Source organism: Emydura macquarii, unplaced genomic scaffold (assembly GCF_026122565.2).
Source record: "Emydura macquarii macquarii isolate MOO-44397 ecotype Brisbane River unplaced genomic scaffold, CSIRO-AGI_Emac_v2 contig_1253, whole genome shotgun sequence".
Lineage (NCBI taxonomy): Eukaryota > Metazoa > Chordata > Testudines > Chelidae > Emydura > Emydura macquarii.
Window position 1 is genome coordinate 9,517,169 of NW_027131390.1, and position 15,972 is coordinate 9,533,140.

General features: G+C 37.8%; 1 protein-coding gene and 1 long non-coding RNA gene across 3 annotated transcripts; one reads left to right on the top strand and one right to left on the bottom strand.

The window, feature by feature from the left end:
• The first annotated feature begins 128 nt into the window (after nt 1-128).
• On the top strand, nt 129-15,766 carry TMEM185A (transmembrane protein 185A). The gene is made up of 7 exons (XM_067548111.1): nt 129-419; nt 4,467-4,643; nt 6,809-7,016; nt 9,601-9,684; nt 11,844-12,020; nt 12,389-12,512; nt 14,541-15,766. Exons 1-7 carry the CDS (start codon nt 382-384, stop codon nt 14,783-14,785), a joined length of 1,053 nt encoding a protein of 350 aa, XP_067404212.1. The 5' UTR covers nt 129-381; the 3' UTR covers nt 14,786-15,766.
• LOC137153073 (uncharacterized) lies at nt 2,037-14,720 on the bottom strand. Of its 2 annotated transcripts, XR_010919690.1 has the most exons (4): nt 14,220-14,720; nt 11,805-11,946; nt 11,298-11,409; nt 2,037-2,541 (listed from the first exon to the last, which is right to left on the bottom strand). It is a non-coding gene; the product is annotated as an uncharacterized lncRNA (long non-coding RNA). The 2 variants fall into 2 exon arrangements; XR_010919689.1 differs by lacking the exon at nt 2,037-2,541 and having other exon boundaries at nt 10,878-11,409.
• Nucleotides 15,767-15,972: the final 206 nt, after the last annotated feature.

A 15,972-nucleotide genomic window follows, 5' to 3' on the forward strand; every position in this document is an offset into this window, starting at 1 on the left:
CCCACACAACTAGAAGCAAAAAGGCTTCCGCTTTTCCCTCACGGCGCCTGCGCTTCGCTCCTTGAGCATGCGCACTACTCCGCCGTTGTCAGCGGGGAGGGGCGGGCCTGTCCGCCGGTTAGGGGAAAGCAGTCGCAAGCGGGACCCCCGCGCGGCTTCTCGGCGCGTGCGCCGAAGGAAGGCGGCGCGTGCGCGTTGCGTCTCCGCGCTCCGGCTCGGAGCGGTGGCGGCTGTGAGGGGAGCGATGAGTCGGTGATCGGGCTCCTCCTCCGGCGGCGGCACCACCATCACCACCACCACCATCAGGACCAGGCGCTCGCGGCCCTTGCGCCATGCGCCCCCTGTAGAGAGCGGCCGAGGCGGCGCGAAGGTCGGGGCGCCATGAACCTGCGCGGGTTATTCCAGGATTTCAATCCGAGGTGAGGCCGGGCCTAGCGGGGGCGCCGGGGGCGTCTAGCCGCTGTCTGTCGGAAGGGCCCAGAGGGAGCTGTCAGGCCACCGTACCCCGGGAAGGCCTGGGCCTAGGCCTAGGGGGGCTGCCTTGCGGCCGGGCTTTCGCCTGAGGAGCTGGTCCCCTCTCTTCTGAGGTTTCCCTTCACGCCTGGTGCCCGGCTTTGGAGGGTGGCGACGCGCTGCTGGCAGTTGCCGAGCCGGCGACCCTCCCCCAGCGCCCTGCCCAGCTCCAGAGCGTGGCTCTCTCATCAGCAGGAGTCGGTCCACGGAAAGACCCGACCTCGCCCACCTTGTCTCTCTCACATCCTGCGACCCCGCCCATGCCTACCACGCTACATGCAGCGGAGCGCCGGCTGCTGGTGTGGGCAGAGCCGCGTGCGCTCGCAGTCAGTGTTTCTGAGCGGGGGCCTGGGCTGGGGCTGCAGCATGGCTGGGGCTGCGGGCGATCGCGCTGACCACTCGGCATGGCAGAGTGTGCCATGTGTATCTGGGGGAGGGGAGGGCTTGCGGTAGTTGAGGTGGGCCTGGAAAAAAAGGCAGCCCCAGCGAGTGTGTGCTTATTCAACACCTGGATCTGTGCGGTACAAACCTAGTGAGTAGTGTTCATTGGACATTGCTGTCCAGAACGCTTGAAGGAAGAAACGGAGGGTGCTTGAAGGAAGAAACGGAGGGTGCTTGAAGAGTTCTAGTTAGCAGGCTGGGCCAAGGGGCGGCATGGAACAAGTACAGTCAGGAACGTGTTAAAGACCTGGTGAGAGAGATGGCTTGTAAGAGCCCAAGTACTGGGTTGGTGTAGAGTCCCCGAATTGGAAGCTGCCAGCACCACCTGCTGTTTTGTCACCCACCATGGCTGGGCACCATGGCGGCGGCAGCTGTTTCTTAGACGGAAAAGGGACGAAGGGAAACCTCAGACGAAAGGGGACCAGAGTTGCTGTTGACTATTAAAAAGCTTCATGTAAGCTCTTTAGGGTGAAGATGGGTTTCCTAAGTACAGTACCTAGCATGAATGGGACCTTTAGGAGCCATTGCTTTAAAAATAACTAACAATGCTTTTCAGTGATGAATGAAGTCATCCTTTGGTATAAACTTGTAAAGCACTTCGGGTTCTTTTGGAAACAAAAGTGCTGTATAAAAACAGGTTATTGTTTATCCAAAACCAAGCTTGAGACCTCCACTAGCATTCTGGCTTAGTTTCGTAGCTTGGATTGTAGTAGCTGTGTGGACATACATTTATGCAAAAACCACAGTTTGCATAACTGGGTTCTGCTGTTGGCATAAATGTTTCATGAGCACTGTTTGTTTTCTAGCACTTTCAAGGTTCAAACCAGTCTTACTCAATTTACTTTTTTATGCATAATGCTGCTCTGAAATAACTTAGCTTGTTTTCCAGTTACAATATTAGTGTCTTATAAGCAAAGTTAAAGATACAGAGCTAATTTAAAAACTTAAAATTCAGTCTGAATTTTACTTCATTTCAATTTAGCCTTTGTACACAAAATGCTGTCAAAAGACAAGCCTGGGTGCTTTAAGTTCATTACTGTGCTAGACACTAAAAATCATGGACTGAACAGAGAGATGGTGGATTTATGTTTTACAATTACAACAATCTGTAATCCCCTCTTTTTGTCCTATGCAGAGGTGTTAACCTGCCACTGTATCTTGAATGGTCCCTTCCAATATGTGCTATACTTATGCTAACCAATCTGTTCCACCCTTGCATTTTGCTGTGATGCTGGGATCCTGTCCCAGACCTGAAGAAGAGTTCTGTGTGGCTCAACAGCTTGTTTCTCTCACCATCAGAATTTGGTCCAATAAAAGATATTACTTCACCCACCTTGTCTGTCAAATGCACAGGCAGGTTCACTGTTTTTTCCCCTTGTATAAATCAGTCACTTCCTCCTTTTGTTCTGTGGGTCTTTCTCAAAGCAATAGGGAATTTAGATTTTAAGGACAGAAGAAACCACTAGGTCATCTGGTCTGACTTCCTATGTACACAGGCCATAGAATTTCACCCAGTTGCTTCTGTATTGAGCTCAATAACTTCTGTGTGACTAAAGCATGTTTTCCAGAAAGACATCCAGTCTTGATCTGAAGAGAGACATTTTAAAAAAAATAGAAATATGTATTTGTAAAACCACAATCTTGTAGGTATAGTACCTGAAACTTATTTTAAACTCAGTCTTAAAAAATCTTGACTAAATTTCAGATTGATAGCGTTCTTTTAAATTATGGCCTCTGTATGATGTGATGCTTTAAGCTAGAAAATGAATTTACTGCCCCCAGTCTTTAACATTCTATCACATGTTAAGGGCAGTGTACTATATATAGGCTAGATTTAAAATGTGTTAGCATCACACTTCTAAATCCTAATCTAGACAAGGCCAAAATAGAAGCCCACTGAAAGAAAAGGCTGTAATTGTTGTATTCCTGACTCTGGACCGTTGGCTCTCTGAAGTGTGGCATGGCTGTAGTAGAGAGATCTGTGCAGCTCCATTCACTGCTCTTTGAGGCCAAAGAGAATAAATAATAATCGTTAAAGGAGTCGGGAGAGTGAGTAGAGCATTTCACCTCTGTTCACAAACAGTTGTAATGTGTGAGGGAGGGGTGGGAGATGAAAGAATCCCAGAGCACAGAGTTCATGAAGGATTTCCACCAATGGACATTGACTGATCATAGTAATTGTAATATATTGCATTTGGTTGTACAAACTGTACAGAATAATGAATGTTTCAGGAAATGGATTGGTGCAAGGAGGCTAAAAGCTGAATCATGTCTGCCATTTCAAAAAGAATGAAGAGAAGAAAAATTTTACAAACTTTCAGAGCTGAAACTTGGGCTGAATAGAGGCTTGTACTTAATTTGGGAGATGCTGATCTTGTGACTGTTCTATTAGGATTTTATGGGAATAAAGTAGAGTGGCTTACTGGTTATATTGTGGGACTAGGGATTGTATTGATTCAGCTGCTGATTTAGTTGGTGGTTTTGGGCATTTAATCTCTCTCTTCCTCACTTTACCCATCTATAAACTATGTATAATTATCTGTTGCAGAGAGATGGCATCAACGCTTAATTACATGTTTGTAGAGCACTCTGAGATGCTCAGGTGAAGGTGCTTTATAAGTGCAAATTATTTTTGTCCTGTAGCAGCAAATGACTTTTGCATATTTAATTTGATCTACCTCATGGTGGTATGGTGACAGGTTGCTGTATCTTTGAATAGCTGCGGTGTAAGTGGATGAGAACAGTTTTAGATTTTTGACTATCTTATAAAATGTAGTGGCTTAATTACTTAACAACTTTTAGGTGCAATTTCCTTTATTGTATGTACATTTTAATCTTTAAAATCATTGAGACAGTAACTTTTTATATCCAGTTATCTTCTAGAAAACCAAAGTTTAAATTTTCAATAATTTTGATAAATTAGGGCAAAAACAAAGTCTAAAAATCCTTTGTTTTTATATAAAATTAGGCATACCTAATTAGGAAACTAAGCTCATTTTTATTTTAGTTAATTTTTGACACACTAGATTTATTAAAATTAAAAATAACCATCATGAATATATGGGTTAAAATTATTACTTGATTTGTATTGTAAAATGTACTTACCAGGAATATACTGCTTGTGGAATTTAACTAAGTTGCATATTTAATAAGACACTAACCAGGAGCTATGTTGTGGAAGGGGAAGTATTTTAAAAAGTCCATTCATATTCTGTACGCTTGTCTTGTTAGAATGCTTTTGATGTGTTCTCTTGAAGTAATTATTTTATAGATGAGAGAGGTAGTATATAAGAATGTTTCATCATAAATATAATACTTAAAGCACCTCTTCAGAATTGATTCAATCTACTCAAAGAAATGTAATAGCCATAAATGATCTGTTTTAGTAAATGGCTTGATTCAAAATTGCTGTGTACAGTGCAGATAAACAAGGCACTGAGTTTCCTTTGTTTTCTGAAAGTATGTAGAACAATCTGCCTTAACATCTAAATTGTATTTTTCTTTTTTAATAGCAAATTTCTTATCTATGCCTGTCTGCTGCTGTTCTCTGTTCTGCTTTCTCTCCGTTTGGATGATAAAATTCAGTGGAGTTATTGGGCTGTCTTTGCTCCAATATGGCTATGGAAGCTAATGGTCATTGTTGGCGCCTCAGTGGGAACAGGAGTATGGGCACGAAACCCACAGTATCGGTAAGATTAGGACACTTATTTGCAATGAAAAGAAAGAAATGTTTACTTAGTGAATCAAAATCTTTAAGTATGCTTTTGATAACTGTATAAGAAGTTATATGGAAATCAATAAAACCTGCTTGATGCTGTTTAAAATTTGGCACTGCAACATATACATAATATATGAAAATATAGCTCTATGCATGTATGGAGTCTTTATCCTTATACTGTACTGACAGTTCATTTAGGAGACATGAGTTAAAACTTTACAGGCCTGTCTGCACACAGTTTTCGTACCAACTTTGGTATATTGGTTTCGAAGCTGACGTAGTGTGGACAAGTCATGCAGGTATGAAGGTGCTTATATTGGTATAGTTTGTTTTCATATAAGCTATAGATGTCAGTTTATAAACCAGCATGCTTAAAGGATCAGCCCTTGGTGTTACATGTGTAAGCTGTGCACATGTATGAAGAGACTAGATTGACAGCTGAAGTTTGAAAAAATTTAGCAAGGAGTAAAATTATCCAGATTTACTATTTATTAAAAGATAAAGCCATTGGTTTCAGTGTGACTCTCTGCAGATCCTGCTTGTCCACAAACCCACTTTCAGGATTGAGATGTCAGGCACCTACATAAGATTCCTAGGACCATTTAGCCAATATGAAAACGGGGAAAAATCATAGCTTTAATAAACCTCTCTCCCTGTTACTACCTTAGATTTTTAAAACATATTGAAATGTAAAGAGAACACTTATTTTTTCAAAACAGATACTTGCACTTTATTTGTGTTGGACAATAATGATAAACTAGTTAGTTTCACCTTCTGGGTCTCCTGCACAATTAGGGTAATGTAAATAATTAATAATAATACTTACATAGTCCTGGAAATACTGTAAGAGTATTTAAGTATAGGTAAAAATTATTTTCATTGGGAGTTTTAAATAAATTCTAATACTATAAAAAGCAGCATTTTAATTTATGGCCCAGGTGACGTTTGCAAACCATTTTAGTTGTTTCTAATGAAGACAAACATTCAACAAATAGTTTAATGCACTGTATATATGTATGTGTATAATATAATCGTGTTCCCAGTAACAGAACCAAATTTGCAAGAAGAAACCTCCATTTCTTTACCTTTATGCCAGGGTCACAGCTATCTTTCAGCTTATCCTGAGCCTTCCAAATTGGTTGTCAAAACTTTAAATTCATACAGTCAAAAATGAGTGCATATAAGAGTCCGTATTTATGCATTTGATACAATGTCCGTTTGAACATACTATAGAGAAAAATAAAACTAAGAACCTTTATGGTAGTATAGTAGTAGTTTGTAGATGTCACTTTCCATAAAAATATGTATAATAAATAAAAGATTCCCTTCTATAACTATGACTTGGTTACACACAAAGACCACATTCTTATAGATTATACTATTCAATTTATACCTGCATGTCTGCTTCAAGAAAAATTTGTTTTGACGTATAATTGAATATTTTGTTTCCATAGTGGAAATTTAAGTAAGTTCAAGTGTTCATAGGATCTCCTCTCCTCATTGAGAACAAAAATATAAGCAGTTAGTGTAGTAGGAGCTCATAATCAGAAGTCACCCTTTCTAGCAGTAGTTGCATCTGAGAAGTAGGAAAGTTATATGTTCTTAATTAAAAAATGTAAAAGGCCTCTTTCTCTCCCTGCAAACAGAGGTCTAGAGCTGGTTGAAAATTTTCAGATGGAAGAGTTTTCCATTGGAAAATGCTAATTCCAAAGACTCTAAATATTGTCTGCGAATGTCTGTTCTATCAATAGCGTCAACAGAAATCAGATAAGCAAGCTGGCCTTTTGGTGTTCTGCCAACCTGTCCTGCTCCTGTGCTCTCCAGGGAGCAAGCTGAAAATTCCATTTTGGGGTTTTTTTCTGAGAATTTTCCTCCTGTGAAAAGTGTTACTTTTCACCCCAGTTTGATAAGAAATGTTTGTTTTACAGACAGTTCTACAGAACTATATCTTAATAGTGCCTGTTATTTATGTAATACCAAATGTGTATATGGCACTTAATAGTGATTAGTACAAGAAACTTAGAACTGTTATAATCAAAATGTCTTGGGATATGTTCATGATTGGATGCTTCATAATTGACATTGTTTTATGAATTAAGGCAAATCAATTTTGATTCCTTCCTTACCCCTCTTTAGAGCAGAAGGAGAAACCTGTGTGGAGTTCAAAGCTATGTTAATTGCAGTAGGCATCCACCTGCTACTGCTGATGTTTGAAGTTCTGGTATGTGACAGGATCGAGAGGGGATCCCATTTCTGGCTTCTGGTCTTCATGCCATTGTTCTTTGTATCTCCAGTGTCAGTTGCAGCTTGTGTGTGGGGCTTCCGACATGACAGATCTCTGGAGGTGAGGCTTTGTTTAGAACTAGGATTGTTGAATCCCAAGAGCAGAATTTTTCCAATTACTTGTTCGTGTGTGACAGAGAAATGTATCAATCTATCATGTTCTGTAGATTACCAACACTGAGAAACCAGGAAATGGAAAATTCCTCACTTCACTTTTTCTACTTAAATTTTCTACTTTTTCTACTTAAGAACATATTAAATTACAACATCCATGTTCTAAACTTGCCATTATTATTGAATCTGTTTTACCAATGAATTACAAAAGTGTTACTGTAGTATCGACTAACTTTTGGACACATCACAAGTGAATTTAGTTCTGGTAAAAAGTGCTGCTAGGCAATATTGTCTGCTGAAATCACTTACTAATTCATAGGAATGTAGACAGTGAAGGCTGAAGAGTCCTTTGACCATTCTGCCAGCATGCTTACTACTTAACCTGGAAGTTCTGTCTGTAGGAGTAAGATGTTAGGTTGTTCGTGCTCTCTGTATAACTAGCTCTTTAGCAATATGAGAGCACAATTCTTAAATTTACTAAATTTATGGAGAATATTGAGATGTCATGCATTCTAGCATGTCTGCAATAAACTCAGCTTTTTAGTTCACTGAATTTCCTGTTTGAGGAAATTATTGCAGCCCTGTTTTCGGAAGGCTGATGACAATATTTTAATACCATATGGACCGTACAAAAAAATCCTTACCTTTTGACTACTAATCTCAACAGAGTATTTTTTAATGTTTGGGTATATAGAATTTACCACTTTCTGGAAAACAGAGAAAGGAAAGTGATTTGATTTTCTAGGTAACTGGTAGTCTATAATTTTAAATTCTTGAAAACTGCAGATTTAAAAATATTTGCAAATAGAATTCTACAGAATGAAGTTCTATTTTCAGTGCACATTTCTTAAAGTAAACTTTGAATAGAAGTAGTCATCTTCCATTGGATGCTTGATTACCACTTGATTTACAGGATGGGTGCACAGCTGATAAATATTGATGGAGAAAAATTGGAATCCACTCACCCCTAAAAGGTCATAGCTATCTCCCAAAGAGAATAAATTACATAACTGGACTGCCCAACTTACTTTTCCAGTATTTTATCTCCTTTATTCTCATGCTGTCTGTTTCTTTCCTTGTCCCTCTCAAGGTTTTACATCTTTGATTCCCCACTCTTTTTAGTTCAGGCCTTTTGTGTTAACATCCAGCGTATCCTAGTGCACAAACATGAGCTATGTCGGTTGAAGTAATATAACTGAAGCTATTGTTCAGCTGTCATTAGTTCAATAGCTGTTTCATTTTTAAAGTATTTTCAGTCTGCTTGATCCCATTCTGAAACTGATTATGCCTTGACATGGGTGGCTACTACTCGATAAGCCGTTGTATATGCATGGTGGACTGGGGAAGTTTTCTACTATATATTGTGCACCAGTGATTTTAATGCTGTTCATATAAGGCAAATAGGAATGCTTCAGATTTGACTGGCAACTCCCAACATTTAGCTGCATTTGGCAGGTGGGTGCATATTAACCCAATTATAAAAGCTGTATTACAGAAGTCTGTACTGTAACTTTTTTCTTCTTGCCCTGTGTCCACTTATTTTTCTACTTTGTTGTGGAGTTCCGGTGTTTAGTTAATTGAAATCCAGTCTTCTAATCTTTTTTAAAATGTTACCTATGCTTGACTAGTGGAAATTTGGTTCTTTGCTCACTTATGTTTTAGAGAGCATAGATTATGCAGAATGCCCACTATGATAACTGAGCCAGTATGAAGTGGAACATATTGTCTGACCTCCGGGAAATATTTATATCTCAAAGTCACCTTACATATTGACATTTAAAATAGAAAATGCATTTAATTTAAACTCACAGGCTTCAGTTACCTATTTTCAAAGAGTAAATTTCTCTTTGATCCCTTAGCTAAACTCCTTATCTATATGGGGTTGGCCCAGGAACTTTGGGAACTGGAAATGGAATTCAGACATGACAGATTGTTTCATTATTTGACCCTTTTTGAGCTAATCAAGAAGGTGTTAAGTTTTCAGTATAATTTAGGGTTAATAAGTACAACTTTTTTTTCTGCTGGGGATATGAAGTAGTGGTTAACGGGACACTCGAAAAGCATAGGTGCTTTCATTATTCTTTTTTTATGAAACTAGCACTCAACCTATATTGCTACATAATGGAAATATGTCCTTAGTGGAACTAATGCATCTTACAATACATTGATTTTAATTTCTAAAAATGTAATCTACTTTTTAATATTCATATTGTCTTTTTGCATTTCATGTAGGCATGTGAAACTAGTCTGGTCTCTTCCTAGTTAGATTCACGCGCTGGATGTCTTACACTAGCTAAAAGGAAAAGAAATCTTAGTTTAAAAAACAGTAACTAACATAATTGAAATAAGGAATGGATTGGGTTGATGAAGGGACATGTGACCAGTCATATATAACATCTAATGTACTGTAGTTTTAAGTGGAGTTCATTTTTAAAAACTGTATCAAAGTTGTTCTTTCAAACTCTACATGTCTTGTGTATTATTTTATAGTGCTATGAAGTGGTTTTAATATATCTGTTTTTTATTTGTAGTTGGAAATTTTGTGTTCTGTCAATATCCTCCAGTTCATATTTATTGCACTCAGACTAGATGAGATCATCAGATGGCCATGGCTTGTACGTAAATTGCATTTACTCCCTTTTAAGGTTGTTTCTAAATGTTGAAGTCTTCATGCAAACATTGAATATGGTGGCCAGCTAAGGAAAATGCTTTTAAGCAAATAAGTTATTTGCTACCAAATTGCACAATAAAGTGAAGCAAGTGGTTATAATGTATAATTGGAAGTAACAAATTGTAGATATTCATTTACTCTATTGAAACTTTTTAAAAAAATTATCAATATAAGTATAGTGTGTGTTTTTATCAAGTAAGGAATAATGTCAATATGTCCAAAGCAAAAAATGAGAACTGTTTTTTTTGCCGTCCAATGCCAAAAGGCATCAGGGCACCATATTAATCAAGTGTCTTAAACGTTTATTGAGCCTCTCAAGGTAAGGATTTTGCTATATTTGTCAGAAGGATAAACTAAGATACTGTGAAGGTAAGTAGTTTACCACTTATAAAGTGTGCATGGATAGCGTTTGGAATAGAACCCATGATTCAGGACTTCCTTTCCCTTGTTACTCAGATAAATTTCCTTTCTAAACTGCAAAAAAGAATAGAAATTAAGACTTCTTGGAAAGCATTAACTTCATATAGGCAGCACTAAAGTCTTGCTGTTGTTGAAGTATGTTGGTAGATACAAAATTTTAGTGCCAAACTTTCAGTGGCCAGAGGTCCTGGTTCACACACAATTCATGCAATCCAATAGAAGTTTCTATATAATTTGAGGCGGTGGGGGAGAGAGAGAGAGACCTGAAATTCCTGTTCAGCTTGCATATATGTTTGCACACAGACCTGGGTCTCTGTCCACTGAACATGACTACTATAGTCTGGGTATGCCTTCACTGCCTGCATTGATGCAGCGGCATCAATTGAGCGGGTCTGTGTACAGCTCTCTCCAGTCAACTGAATTAATCCACCTCCCCAAAAGGAGTAAGGCTGCGTCGAGAGGAGGTAGTCTCCCATCGACCAAGCGCTGTAAAGACGCTGTGGTACGTGAATGTAAGTACGTCAATGGGAAATACGCAAGCTACATTACATAGCTTGCATATCTCCCGTTGACCACCGCTGCCAGTCCTAAGATGTTTCATTTTTATTCTTTTTGTTAGGAAATCTGTCTAAAATATTATTGCCATTTCTGTTGATTTGCCTATCCAGCAATCATTCACCGAAAGGGTGTATTTTACCCCGGAAACCTGTGGAGATAGAGGCTGCTTGTGTCATTCTCCAGGGGGGAGTGAGGCAGTGTACTACAAACTCCAGTTAATCTCTGCTCAGTTGTTGAGGAAATCAGACAAGGGAAGGAAAACTACCACAGAGAACACAAGGCAAAGCAGGGAGTTAATGGTTGATGAGATAGGGGAATGCTTTTGTATGTAAACGATATTGCTTGGTAAATATTTGGTTGGTTTTGCTAGTACTCCTGCAAATTATTTCATATCCAGTTACTAGGAAGAGTTAATGTAAAATGAATATATTGAGATTTAAAATGCCAAAAAGTGGCTTTCAGAGACAAGCTGTTTTTTGTATGTGAGGTTTTTTGGCAAGTAGATGTAAAAAAAAATAAAAAATAAAAAAAATAACAAATAACAAATTTGCAAGGAATAAAAGATATGACCTCACCCACCTTTTTTTCTCTAATATCCTGGGAATGACATGGTTACAATTACACTGCATACAAAAAAATACAGTTGATAGCCTGGTAGAATGGCAGTCAGTCTTCTGCTCTTGCTTTAGAACTAGATTAAAGAGTGAATTCAAAAGGAAACAAGAACCCTGTTTAGAATTTTTCTAAACCTACTATACGTATATTCTAAACTCCATTTAAGCACTCTGACCCCATTTATAATGTCTAGATAAATTTTACTGAAACTGAATTAGCATGAAGTGGTTTTAAATTGCTTCAGCTAATTGTGTTAAAGGTCCAGTCTAGACAAAGGTTTAGGAAGCCTATCTAGTAGCCCAAAAGATTTGATATGGTACTCAGCATTGGTCATGGTTCATGAAATTTTCTTGTTGTAGAGATAATCTTAATTACAAAACATTATAGATTTACTACAAATTGCTTTCACCCATTTAGGCTTAATATGTTTACTTTATTTTCTAAAACCAAAACTAATAGAGATTAACTCACCCCTTGGATGAAAAATAGTCAACTGTCTTTCTTTTTCAGGTTGTTTGTGTTCCTCTGTGGATCTTGATGTCCTTTCTGTGTCTGGTAGTACTCTATTACATTGTTTGGTCTGTCCTGTTCTTGCGTTCAATGGACGTTATTGCTGAGCAGAGGAGAACACACATAACAATGGCCATCAGTTGGATGACAATCGTTGTTCCATTACTCACATTTGAAGTAAGCAAAAATGTGATCTTTCTCAGTTAAATTGGATGTTGCTTTATTTATTCGGAATCTGTTTCCTACATTTGCTTCTTTTGGGGGTTGTTAAAGTTAAGATACTATTCCTTGTTTAGAATAAAATCTTAACTCTGGAGTGGGCCATGGGAGAAATTTAAAAATAAAAAATATGAATGTTTTCTACTTCAGTAAAAAGATCATAAACATTAGAAGCTAGTTAAAGCTGGTATCAGTGGCACTTTGCATAGGTGGAGGGATAGTCTTGTACAAAGTAATTTCCAGGATAGGAGTGCAGTACATAAATACCTTAATATCAGGGATGTGTATTATAATCAAACTTATATTTGCTTAACTTTTTTCATTAGATTCTGCTAGTGCACAGACTGGATGGACATAATGCATTCTCATATATACCCATTTTTGTCCCTCTTTGGCTGTCCTTGATAACTTTAATGGCAACGACATTTGGACAGAAAGGAGGAAATCACTGTAAGTATCTAGAAATATGCAATATTAGATGGAAAAAGGTCATGTTGCATTCAAATATTTAATCCAGGCTTTAGCCTATTTTTTATCTATCCTTTTCAGAAATAACACTTCCATGCTACATGTATATTCCCCCACCCCTGAAAGAGAGAACTACTAGACAAAATGGTAGGAAAGAGAATATCTGAGACAATTTTAATGCAAAATTTTCAATTTTGTGTACTCAGGAATTTAGTGTGGGTCTCTTTCAGCAGAGTAGAAGGTATGCCTTACATTTGCATCGAAGCAGTCTGTTTTGTTTGGCTTTTTTAGTGGACACCAATCGAACTAAACAGGGAGTTAACACCGTGTGCTTAGTCAGAAGGAGCTCTGCAACTTTAAAACAGTTTTTCCTTGTGAGTCACGTGCTGTGTATGTATCCCTTGTTTTGAATATCTTCTGTTACTGTTAATGATCTAAGAGTTTGATTGTTGACCCCTCGGCTCCTTGGAAATACAACTTCAAATCCCAGCAGAGTCAACTCAGCCCTTAATTCTTCTATGGTAAATTGAGTTCCATGGAGTTTACTTTTCACAGTGTATATGATGGGTTTTTTCTGCCTGATGAGGACACTGAAGATCGCATAGCATTTATTGGAAGAGGATGAGCTTGTCCTGGTGTCCTTAGCCAATATTTTGTTTCCTCTTTAATCACGTACTGCTGTGCTGTGTGCCAGTAGGTTGTGACTTCCACTACATGGGTGGCTTTATTTAATGATGCTATATCTGCATAGGCTATAAAACTCTTGGAATCCTTTCCATTGAAAGGTCTTGGATTGATATTTATTATTGTAAACTGACTTCTCTTGTTTTTGGTCTCTTTAATCGCAGTGTACACTCAAAATTTTTTTACCTGCGCTTAGATCGTAGGTAACTTCTCATATTCAGCTGCTATTTGAGCTATTTTTTATTAATTCTGAGAAGTTGTCAGTGCTTAAATAATATTTTCCCACCACTGCTGCTAATTAAACCCATTTACCCCTATAATAAGGACTATCTTAGCTTCATATTTTCTACTAATATGAATAAAGAGGGCCTTGGGAGGATTTGATTGTGAAATGTTGACTCAGTTCTTTTCAACTAGTACATTCTTATTGTCTATAGCTCCTTATTTCATCCAAGCGTCTCCAGCATAGGTTGCTCTCTCAGACCTAGTTACCATAATTAAATCTGTCTGATATATGATATTTTTTTAATAGCAGCAGACTTCTAACTTTGTATTTCTGTTAGTTATAGAACTTTTAACCAATTTCATTTCATTCTTTTTGTTGTTGTTGTTTTTTGGCTCTTAAGCCTACATTTGTCTCCCCAAACTCATGCTTGGGAGGGAGAGTGGGGAGTATTAAGGGGCCCAAGTCAGTCTTCTCTTGTAATTGTGACCATAGCACCGTTGCAGTGTAGCTGAGGGCAGAATTGGCTCAGTCTACAAGAAGACTATATGCCTCTTGTACTATATGTATAGTAGATCTAACATTGGGTTGTATATCTTATTTTATGAATATGAGTTAGGAGAGCCTCATTCATCCCAAGAATGTCATGGGATCTTTAATGGCAAGTAGTCAAGATGTTGGCTTTGTTTCGTGTGAAAGATTTGGCTCCAGCATGCACAGTACCCAAGTGCACCATGCAGTGGTATTAATTAATGGAAGGTACCATCTGCTGAGTTACTAACCATTTGTTAGTGTTCTGGTGCTTCCATTATGTTCTTCCCATCCATGTATTGACCTGGTTTGACCCTTCTTAGCTTGTGAAATCTGATGGCATTTCAGTAGATGCAGGCACAGCTGTAGGGTAACATAATCTGAATTGCATTGCTATTAGAGTATACTCTATATAGAATTACACAATGTAGGCAACTTTCTATAAACAATATTTATCAATATTTATTTATATAAAAGAATTTGATATAAATAATAAATTAAATTAAATGGGGGAGTACTTTAAAACTAAGTTTAATTTCCTTCCGGAGTAAAACTGAAACTAATTTTTTCAGGGTGGTTTGGAATTCGCAAAGATTTCTGTCAATTCCTCCTTGAAATTTTCCCATTCTTGAGAGAATATGGAAATATTTCCTATGATCTCCATCATGAAGATACTGAAGAAATGGAAGAAACGCCTGCTCCAGAACCTCCAAAAATTGCACCAATGTTCCGAAAAAAGACTGGAGTGGTCATTACACAGAGTCCTGGGAAGTATGTTATTCCACCTCCCAAGTTAAGCATTGACATGCCAGATTAATATGAATTTTGAAAGTGGACAACTGACGACAAAACTGGAACTGGGAATCAACAGCTGTATTTCATCTCATGCCTTGTTCTAATTTCTTTAAGGCTAGTAGCTTGTAATGTAAATATTGGAGATTTTTAAATATGATTTTTCAGAGCTTTCCATATTTACTTAAAATCTCATTGTAGCAAATCAAAGTGGGAACACTAGTTATAGTAAGGTTCACAGGTGGAAACAACATTTTGAGAAATGTATCTGTAAAGTCATTACCAGAGAAATGACTCCAATACACAGATGGCGACATTATTTGTAGTGAACTGGGCATTGAAAACGTCTAATGTTCTGTAACATGACCTTGGTAACTGAAATTCAGATTTTCCTACACCTCATTTAAGCATTTGAAGCATGTTCCTAGTGTTACGTTTTTGTCCATGAAGATAGATGGTTGTCTAATTTGTGAACCTTCCTAATGGATTGGTTATGTGCCTGGCTGTATAGTATTTATACGAACATTTTAGCATTGTAATATATTCTGTTCAAATTCTAGTTCTGTACAGTATAAATATTACGTAAAGGTATTTTTTTTAAAAAGCCTGTGTGAAATGCATAGACTGTTAGAGGATATCTTTCAAGTCTTAACTATACACTTGGCCTCTCTTGCTGTGTGTACTTTAGGCATGTAGTAATATTGGCATGTCTTTATCTGTCATTTCCCATTCAGACATAAACACTATCTGTAACTACAGAGGCACAGGAGTATTGCACTCCACAGGCAAGACTTGAAGGCTTTTGTTTTATATAGGAATGTATAACAGCTTTTGTGATTTTGAGTTAATGTAAATTATTGTGTAAATAATCACAACCTTTGCACTGATTTGGGAGTAAAAATTTGTGTTGCTTTTTTCAGCTCTGTAATCAAATTTTACTGTTAAGCAACACATTTATTCATCATTATCCCCTTATTTCAGCTGTTCAATAAACTATTTTCTCCTATATTATGTGCAAAATCCATACCTTATTTTCAGAGTTCAGAGACTTCATAGATTATCATCAATTTTGTAGCTGTTGGTTAGTGGTCAGAAACATCGGACTGTACTGTTGCATTAATTACCCAATCTCACTTGTAAAACACAGGTCAGTCTAAATGATTAAACCCTTTAAAATGAGTTGTTTCATTTTAAAATAGTAAATTCTCTATA

Bases quoted from the DNA above. Each gene is read 5' to 3' on its own strand.
- TMEM185A (XM_067548111.1), top strand. From the start codon at position 382: ATGAACCTGCGCGGGTTATTCCAGGATTTCAATCCGAG. The intron at 420-4,466 runs GTGAGGCCGGGC...CTTTTTTAATAG, and splicing joins TTCCAGGATTTCAATCCGAG to CAAATTTCTTATCTATGCCT. The intron at 12,021-12,388 runs GTAAGCAAAAAT...TTTTTTCATTAG, and splicing joins TTCCATTACTCACATTTGAA to ATTCTGCTAGTGCACAGACT.